The sequence below is a fragment of the Hippoglossus stenolepis genome, chromosome 8, assembly GCF_022539355.2.
Source record: "Hippoglossus stenolepis isolate QCI-W04-F060 chromosome 8, HSTE1.2, whole genome shotgun sequence".
NCBI classification, from domain to species: Eukaryota; Metazoa; Chordata; class Actinopteri; order Pleuronectiformes; family Pleuronectidae; genus Hippoglossus; species Hippoglossus stenolepis.
The window spans coordinates 19,141,770-19,151,690 of NC_061490.1; the positions used below are offsets into that span (position 1 = coordinate 19,141,770).

Consider the following 9,921-nt stretch of genomic DNA (forward strand, 5'->3'; position numbering starts at 1 on the left):
GCAATCCCTCAGTTTTCAACAGAGTTATACATTTTTAACTTCAACTTCAACTCAAGAAAATAAACCATACTGGCTCGCTTTGGCTTTCGCAAATACTTTTCTATGAGATGTCATTTCATGTTCCTTATGCAGAAGTTAACTAATTGTGGTTTTGTGTCTTTCCTTCCCGTCTGCACCTTTTCTTTGTTTTGTTACAGGTGTTGTGGAGGCATGGACTGTAACTGCGTCAGTGATCTGCTGCTCCCCCCGGTGCCCGCACTCTGGACACCAGGTTAGTCCCAGTACCACCAATACATTTCTTTTATTCCTGACTGGGGTCAACTTTGTAAATTGAATGAAACCAGACAAGCAAAACAAGCAAATTTAGTTTTGTTAAAACTTCAGAAACATCGCTATCCTCATCATCGTCAATATTGCATGTTAAAATTCATATCAAAAGATTAACCATAGGCACGCACATTGCCAAACAAATTGAGTCTCTGGTGATAATTGGTTGTATGTTTCTTATGTTTTTACAAGGCTAGTTAGTGCCTGATTCACTTTAGGGATGAGTTAAAAAGCTGCTTAACTCGTCAGTGATGTGAATGCAGTCGGCTTCTAGAATTCAGACTCGAGCAGCATCAATCAGATCTCTCTCAGCGAGCTGTCATCATCGCACTGACCAATCTGTTCAGGCTAGAGGGCATTAGCGCAGACTAACATTGCTCAAGGCACGTGCTGTGATATTAAACACATAATCCCTCACCTCCATCACTCATCAGTCATTCAGACAGCAGCACGCCCCTCCCCACCCACCCGCTCCCTGTGCACATCGGGACCAACGACAGGCCCCCAGCCTCAACCTCCGCTCTTTCCTGCTTCCCTCTGCCCAGGGTTCGCCTTCCCAGACTGGGCCTACAAGCCCGAGTCAAGTCCTGGCTCCAGACAGATCCAGCTGTGGCACTTCATCCTGGAGCTGCTGCAGAAGGAGGAGTATCAGGGGGTGATCGCCTGGCAGGGGGACTACGGGGAGTTCGTCATCAAGGACCCAGACGAGGTGGCCCGGCTGTGGGGGCAAAGGAAATGCAAACCCCACATGAACTATGACAAGCTGAGCAGGGCTCTGAGGTATGAAGGAAAAACAACATCACCTTAGCGAGTTTTGCCGTCTGTGCATGTGTTTGCACCCGATGTGTTGAATGTCAAGCAATTACACTGTTTGTATCAGATAAAGATGTTTATCTCATTTACCTCGGTTTACGTAGATTGTTTACTCTTCTCGGACAGAAGCTTCACTTATTTTCCATGTTGGTAAAAAAATGGAGAGATAAAAGTGGGACTTTACCTAATGTCGATACCCTCAATTTCTCCTTATCTGTGAACACCCTAATGGAAAAGTTCACCATTGAGCTGCCAAATAGAAAATATCAATAGGGATTTTAAAATCAAGCGTTGTCCTGAAATTGCTTGGACTAGTTCTTCAGAACTGGTAAAGTGCTCGGTGCAGAACTTTGCCGAATGTGATTAAAACAATATTGTGCACACTCCATACCTTTAGCATTTTACACCCCCGGCCGCACTCAGTTTTCTTATGCAAATATACGCTACCCCAACTTGTTCTCGCACCCCCCTCCTTCTGCTTTCCTTTGGCCTCTTTTTAATGGGGGCTGTCGTCAGAGTCTAATTGTTATGAATTGGCTGGGGCCACAATTAGCCTCCTTAATTAGCCTCACTTAATTGCTCAATTAAGGGCCACGGCACAATTGCCACGCAAAGCAAAACACGTACACATCATTGCACCGAGTGCAGCCACTGTGGATACGTGCTGATATGTACATGCTGCTGTGTTTGTTGATATAGTGCGTCTGCATAATGAGGCTCTGCTCACCAGTATTTAATGCTGAGGTTGTTAAATGCCTCCTGAGTGCGGCGCATTTACTCTGGTCACTTTAAAACAAAGAAATCCAGGCACTTAAAGAAATGGCATTTGAGATTCACACCATCTCGCGATAAGTCGTCGGCAGGTTTTTCAGTTTGCATCATCCTGCTCCCTTCACACACACAAGCACACACACACACACTTGTGCGCTCCCCTTCATCCCTACCTGAGCGCTTTGCTCCTCTTACCTGAGCCAGATGGCTCCATGTTTTGCCTCTGCCGCTGATCAACCTGGCATCCTGGCAGACTGTACGCTGTGACACCTCAGTGGGTGGCACAGGAAACTGGCTTGACGACGGCTCGACATGCCCAGCAGCAGACACCTGAGGTCGTTACCATGGAGACCTCTCTCACCGTCCCACCTCCTTGTAAACACGCTTTGCCGTTGTGGCAGTTTCTCGTTGTCGTGTACATTTACGTGTTTCGGCTTTGATAGTCCATCTGCTTCTGATGATTCAAATTAAATACAAGGATGAAGACAATTCTTTCTCTTATACTTCTCATAAAATAAATTATTTTCAGTGACAAATTTGTGTTCATCTGAATGAAATCAATTTATTTGCCTTGTATATGGTGGAACTTTATTTCTAATTGTTTGGCTCACAATATCTTTTCATTCACTTTGATGCCATGATCCATACTATAATATATATAATTATGTAAAACTCAGGACATTTAGATTGATAAAAATAATAATATTAAAGGAGTATTTTTGTTTTGTTGTCGTTGTTTGTTCACTGTATGTGAAGGTCGACAGACACTTACAGGGATTCAGCTTTTTGACTTTTTATCTGTTAACAGCTGAATAAAATTTCCCTTTAAAGGACCATATTGTATTGAATGGAGGCAGCGAGACATGAATTGATCTGAGGAAGAAGGAGATGAATAAAAACAGTGGGAAATCAGCATAGCTCTCGCCCGCAGCGCTGCACTTGTTTACTTCTTCTTTTCTGTTAGTGTTGAAATACAAAACCTTGATGTGAGTGTTATATTTAATCCTCCCCTCCTCTTTTCATTTTCCCTTTTCCTCTTCCCTTTTCCTTTATCCCTTATCCCCCTCACTCTATCCCCTTTTCAATATCCTCTCCTCTCTCTCTCTCTCTCTCTCTTTCTCTTTCACAGGTATTATTACAACAAGCGCATTTTGCACAAAACCAAAGGGAAACGTTTCACCTACAAGTTTAACTTCAGTAAGGTCGTGCTGGTGAACTACCCCATCCTGGACATGGCCAACTCTCCCTTCTTTCTGGCCCAGAATCACTTCAATGGGGGAACCACCGCACCCGAATGCACCCCAGAGGTACAACGGGTAGGAAGAAGGAACGGGGAGAGGGTTGGAGGGAAAGATTTAGACATATTTTGCTTTTCATTTTTTAATATTAATAAATACATTTACAGTCTGACACATCTGGTAAATTCGACTCATACTGATTGAAATCTAAATTATGATACATCCATATTTATGTCTGTATGAAAAGTGATAATAAGAACATGATATTTAAAAGGTCAGGGAATAAAAAGAAGAGAAATTTGGAAGACACAGCTTTACTCTTTTTTTTTTTTAAATAATAATTTATTTCAGCTAATTGAAATATCTTTAACAAGTCCCTGCTGTGTTTTTTTTTTTTTTTTTTAAACAAGAGAACGGGTCCAATTTGTGGTATGTAGCTTTTATTCACTGTCTCTAATGGCGATCGTAATAAAATACAAGTCATTATTTGCCCTGTGAGGTTGTTAAATTTTTACAATTATGTCAGAACACACAAAGAGGGAAACATGCACAAAAATGTTCTAATTAAGTTTGAAAACAATGTTGTGATTTTACTTGCAGGCCCATTGATGTGATGTGATATTTAGAGCAGATAAAACAATGAAGAAATCTATTTAAATTCTTCTACACTGAATTATGGACACAGCCACGCAGATTGTTTCAGATTACTCTACTTTTTTAACTGAGATGTGAGTGCACGTGTACAGATAATTTTATTTTGAAGCCCTAGAAAGAGCACGTAACTTGAAAGTACAGTAAGAGCGATTCATCCATCATTTGTCTGCGCCGTCCTTAAGATGGGATCAGGAGAGAGACTCTGAAGACGACAGCGGCGGGGGACGGTTTTAACTTGTCCTTAAAACAAAAGAAGACGTTATCCGCTCCTTCTCTCATCCCCGTCTCCGATGGCGTATCCATCTGTCATCGATTGAAAATGAAAGAAATGGAAAGCAACGGGGTCGCGTCAGATCAGATCAATGGCGGGTCATTAATGCGGTTTGTTAAGCAACGCAGATCTCGCAGCTTGGGAGTACAGTCTCGCCTTTCAAACTTGGAGCTGTGGGGTGACAGATACTATTGATCCCCAGTCCTTCTAGGTGGGGAAAAAAAAAATCCCCCTTTGTCCCCTTGATTCCTGAGATTCAAGCGTTCCATTTACTTTTTTTTTTTACCTCGTCTCCTTCACGTAATTTACACATTAACACTCACATGCACAGCTGCCCCACATCCTGAATGGATGTCATTTTCTCAGATCTCAGTCCTATTCGTCCTGTGTCCCTTCGCACAAACTGGCCCTCAATCCCTCTCTTATCCTCTCTGCCCACAATCTGAATCGCTGGTCTCCATTTGACTCTGTACTCTTCCTGTCTTTGAGTCTCTGAGCCTCTGCGTCCTCCTTCCTCCCTTTTTACCCCAACTCCCATGGCACCCCCTTTTTTTTTTATCCTGTCCTTGCTGCGACTGTGTCACTGTTTGCATCACACTCTGCTGGGTGCTGCTGTCAACATGTGACTTTGTGCCGCAGTAACACAGCAGCACCATAAGGCTGGATTTGTTTGATTTATTTAGGATGTTATTTTCATGGCAATAACTTGTTTTTAAAAAATTGTTTTCCTCTCTCTCTTCCTCTCTGTTGCTCAGGCCATACAGTCCCTGTTTCCCCGCCTGCCAGACTCCGGCAGAGGAACTTCCCTGTTTGATCGAGGGACCACAGCACCAGGGCCTGAAGGAGACAAGCTACGACTGGACACTTTCCCTTTCCTCAGTACAGGTGAGCTTGACAGGAGGAGAAAACTTGGTCCGAAACTTTTAAGTGCCAGTGCAAAAATAGGAATCTTTTAGTATCCCAGAGACAAGGCCCACTTCAAGAGGAAAAAAGACAGCTCGTGCAGAGGGTGTGTGCAAAGGTGTGTGTGGCCAGTGTATACACAGAAAGTAGACCCTCCGTAACAAAGGAGAGGGTAGTGCAGGAATGAGGATATAGGGAGGCATGAGCATTTATTGTTAAAGGAAATAAGAGAGATGGTTTTCCCCGAGCGCCGCACGAGTGAGGCTGCGCTCCAGGTGAGACAGGCCAGGTTAGCTTGTGAATTATGCACATGGGGAGCAGTGGGGTAAGAAGCAAGGTGAAGGCTGGAGAGGTCCTCCACACTTCCCGCACGAATCTTCACATTTGTCCTCCTCTTTCCCCGCGTCTGATTGTAGACAAACGCAGCGTGGATCTGTGTATGTTTGCGTGAGTGCCGGTACGCTCGTATGTTAATGCTGCAGCCTTTGTTTGCTTTATTGCGCTCGCTGTATGAGCATCAGAATGCGTGTACGTATAGAACGAGAGAGGTGAACAGATGTAGTCTCTCACACACACACACACACACACACACACACACACACACACACACACACACACACACACACATGCAGTCTTCATCACACAACCTGCCCCCCTCCTCCAAACCCCATCCCTCCCCACTCTTGTTTGTCCTCAGGTCCTTTCCCCCCCCCCTTCTTCCCTTCTCACCCTCCTCACCCTCCCATGTGTCCCCGCTGTCCTAATCCCTTCCCAGGCAGGAAGGCCCTAATTGAGGGTGCAGGCTTCAGTTTGTGGCCTGTGGGCACCCATTACTGTGTTTTCATAAGCAAGTGAGGCCTGCCTGACTGATTCAATATTCATGTGTCTGCCAGCTACTCCTGGCCCAGCACGCAGAGACTTCACCACTGTCAAATTAGCCCTGCATAGTAAATAACGGAGTGAAAGAGAAAGAAGCAGAGAGAGAGAGAGAGAGAGAGAGAGAGGGAAGACTGGGTGAGGCGGAGGGTGAGAGAGAGAGAGAGAGAGAGAATCTTTGAGGTGGTTGTCAGTTGGAAGGAAGTACAGTAGCTTGAGAGCCAATGCTATTGTTTGTTCATTAAAATTGAATTCCAGTATCAGCTCACATTTACCCCCTTTTTCTTTTAACAAGCGACGCTTACAAGGAGCCGAGTTCAAATATTGCACCACCTTAGAATTTTTTGCCTAATCTAAAATGATACGATCACATGTCAGAACAATGGGGGTGGGGGGGGGCAATAGATTGACAGTTTTCTCTCTGTCAGTCATTTAACCTCTGGAAGTGAACGGACCGGTCTGCTGCTGCATTCTTTATTGTTTCTCCCATAGATTTTTCAACAAGTTGAGTGGCCCCCGCTGTGACGATGTGGCACCAAATACTTCCTCCTCAACATACAGAAATAATACAACAACATTTTAAAGATGTGAACTTCATTAGGTGTTTTGACATTTTTCTTTTTCCGCTGCAGTGCAGAATCTTTTTAGTTCTGATCTGCAGCAGTGTGAAGTGGGGGTGCTCCACAGTAATGGAATGCATAAATGAACCATCAGGTTTTTGTTGAAAGGAACCATGCCAGATTTGGCCCCTGTGGCTTCTGATTAGAATTGCTAATACCACCGAGCATAATTAGTGAACATTCTTGGATGTTGTATGTCAAGAAACCTTTGGCCCCTCTGAGTTCTAACCTCCATCTCTGGATTCTCTCTGTCCTAGGTGCCCCATGCTACTCCAAACCCCCGTCCCTGCTGGGCCCGTACCCTCGCAACCCACCCTTTGACTACCCCTGGGGCTTCAACCCCTACCTCCCAGGGGCCTTCTCTCTCAATAACTGCCCCAAACTGCCCCCTGGCTCCCTCTACCCCTCCCAGTTTTACCCCAACCCTTTGCAGAGCAGCCTATCCCAGCTGCCTCACCCCTTCTCCTCCCTGCTCCCCCCTGGGGACGCAGCTGGGGGTGAAAGGGGAGCGGCAGGGCAAACCGGAGGGACAAACGGCACAGCGGGTGGTCAGCCAATCAGACTCTGTCTGCCACCCTACCCAGGGAGCCTGACGCTGGGTCGGACGGACATTGGCAACGGGGCAACACTTGGTGATCGGGCGGAGGCCAATCCTCCAGGCTCTGGGCTGAGTCTGAGTCTGGGAGCGGTCGGGCTGGCAGCCGGAACTGGGGCAGACCAGCAGAGCCCCACGGAGAGGAGGGCTGGGGTGAAGCAGGACCCTGAGTCGGACTCAGACCTGGAGATCACAGATCTGAGTGACTGCAGCTCGGACAACGAAAACGAGCATGAGTTTGGCTTGAGGAAGGCATCAAGCCTGGCGAACCGGCCACAGATCCTGTTGGATGGAAAGAAAGGGAGCGCGCTGCCGCCGATCACCTCTCTCCCCCCGCCAGTGTCACCGCGTCCTCTGAAGAGCCTGATTCCCGTCAGTCCCCCTCCGCCGTCCCTGGCTCCGTCACTTTCCCCTTCCTTGGCTCTGCGTGAAAGACACAGGGAGACAGAGACTCTCAAAATGATACACAGCTAATACATCCTGCGTCCACCATCTTGCCAGTCTATGCTCTGATAACTCTCTTCTTCTGTCCTTTTGTTTCTCTGAGAGGCTTTTTCTGCTTTAAACGATGAACTCTGCGATCAGTCTTGATAGATACTTTTTCCAGGGAAGGCAGTTAAGTTCTTCTCTCCTAAAATTACTGTTTCCCTGTTTGCTGTCTAAGTTTTTACTTGCCTACACTCCATTACACTACTGACTTCTCCATCTCAGAACATATGGGGCTTATGCTTTTGAGGGCATCAGCAGTCTGTAACACCGTCTTGTCTCTTCTGCTTTGACCACTCACACTAAATGATCGCTCCATGGTCCGTAAACACGTTTACGCATCACGAGCCGTACTCTACAATTTGCTGTCCACAGACAAGCTATGACAGAAGGCATTGAGTTATTAATACAACAACATCCCTATACTAACAAAACCAAACGAGAAATGATGCTCTGATCAACCCAATTTTACAGATTTGTACTAAATAAATATATGTAATATATATATATATATATATATATGTGTGTGTGTATATATATATTACATATAGAAAAATAATTTTGAGACATGGTCAAATACTGCCACCTAGTGTTTTGTTTAGTCAACGTCTCCTTCAGAGAGATCATCTCGTCTCCATGATGTTACTCTCGCCCCAAAGTTCATTTTGCACTTACTTTTATATGATATTGTTTCTTGCAGGTCACTTCAAAAGTGTTTTTTAAAAAAAATCCATATTTCTAATAGTGCTAACTGTGATAGTCTGTGAATATTTATTTTGTCCTGTGGTTCAAGTATTTTCTGCACATTCTCCAAAAAGGGAAGAAAAAGAGAGCAGAGGGAGCTGGGCCAATCTAGATATTTGTATGAATATTTCTGTGTATATATTTTAATATGGTGTACATTACATTTAATTATTATTCACTATGATAAGATTTAGCTGTATTGTTGTGATTTAATTCCGTATTTAAACATGTTTGGAAAAATTATAAGCTTAGGTGTATCAAAGTTTAAATTATTAATGGCAGACGATCTGCACTCTGAAGATGTTTTTCTATGATGAAGACAGAGGTCACACTGGGAATTTTCTCTGATTTTCTCAACCCCAGTTAATTGTGCCCTTTGGTCATTTTTGCCAGATGCCCAACGTACAAACCCTTTGGGTTCAAATATATGCTGGTAGACCTATTTTTATAGTTAGCATTCACCCAGTGTAACTGTACTGTAATTAGTCAAATGTGAATAATACTGGGCTTTGCATTTTCTCGAAAATCTGTTTTGATTATTTTCCAATCAATGCTTTTTGTCCATGCCAGCAGCAGGGCAATCCGGTTAGGTTGACGACACCAGAAAAAAAGAAAAAGATTCAAAAACTGTTGATCTGTTTTCGTCCAGCATCCTTTCTCCGGCCCAGTTCCTCAGCACAGACTGATCAATAAACCATATTGTACAGCTTCGTAGACTTTAATGCCTATGGTTTGTCAAACAGTGGCAGTATATGATTAGTTGTGAAAGCTCTATTGTAAAGTTAATGTAAAGCTCTATGTTTTGAGTTGTTACAGGAAAGACCTCGCGTCACCTCCACGTGGACGACACTGACCAACAGCTGTAAATACTGTTTCCTTTGTGTGTGTATGTCTGTGTACACATCCAACAATGACAATGCAGTGGTTTGACCTGTCATCTCTCTTTGTTTTACTGTAAAGAGGAAAAATTGAAAGTGCAAAAAAGAAGAAAAAGATTCATATCTTCAAAAGCAATAAACATTATTCTGGATAGTGGACTGTTGTTGGCCGTGAGCTTGTTGAACTGATTCACTGTGTCACGGAGAGAAATGAACGGTGCCGTGACTCTTCCATCAAATCTCTGTCATCATCTATAAACTTCACCGCAGCTTTTTCATCACGCTGTCAGACACAGAGCTTTTTATACCAGAGAACAGACTCTGCTAATATTCTGCTGGACACCACAGCACATTTTGGATAGTTTGAATTAAAGTACATGTATTTAATCACTTAGTTAGTAAAATATAATATATATAATCCAGGTGTACCTGCTGATGTTATTTTCTTATATTATTATTTGAAAAACAGAAAATATTTAGCAGCTGATGATGTAAATACACTGTGAATAATTAGTCAAATTAAAACTGAGACATTTTATCTAATTATAGAACATTGATATGGATTTCTGTTCAAATAAATTGTTTCCACTTAATCGGATCAACGAAAGTATTAATTTAATTAATTCAGACTAATAACATTATTATATATATTTTCTTAGGCTGATATTGGTATGTATGTGAATATCTAGATTAAAAACAGTGCACACAACACGTTTCAAACACGAGGCCATAAGAAAAAATCTTA

General features: G+C 43.6%; 1 protein-coding gene across 1 annotated transcript; it reads left to right on the top strand.

Moving 5' to 3' along the window:
* Nucleotides 1–210: 210 nt before the first annotated feature.
* Nucleotides 211–9,340, top strand: erfl1 (Ets2 repressor factor like 1). The gene is made up of 5 exons (XM_047340942.1): nt 211–271; nt 762–1,107; nt 3,041–3,218; nt 4,830–4,959; nt 6,731–9,340. The coding sequence occupies exons 1-5, from the start codon at nt 211–213 to the stop codon at nt 7,540–7,542; spliced, it is 1,527 nt and encodes a 508-aa protein (XP_047196898.1). The 3' UTR covers nt 7,543–9,340.
* The last annotated feature ends 581 nt before the right edge of the window (nt 9,341–9,921 follow it).

What these genes read in the sequence shown, in the direction of transcription:
- erfl1 (XM_047340942.1), top strand. Translation starts at nt 211, where the DNA reads ATGGACTGTAACTGCGTCAGTGATCTGCTGCTCCCCCCGGTGCCCGCA. An exon ending in AAGCTGAGCAGGGCTCTGAG is followed by an intron (nt 1,108 to 3,040) that starts GTATGAAGGAAA and finishes TCTCTTTCACAG; the next exon opens with GTATTATTACAACAAGCGCA. An exon ending in CACCCGAATGCACCCCAGAG is followed by an intron (nt 3,219 to 4,829) that starts GTACAACGGGTA and finishes TCTGTTGCTCAG; the next exon opens with GCCATACAGTCCCTGTTTCC.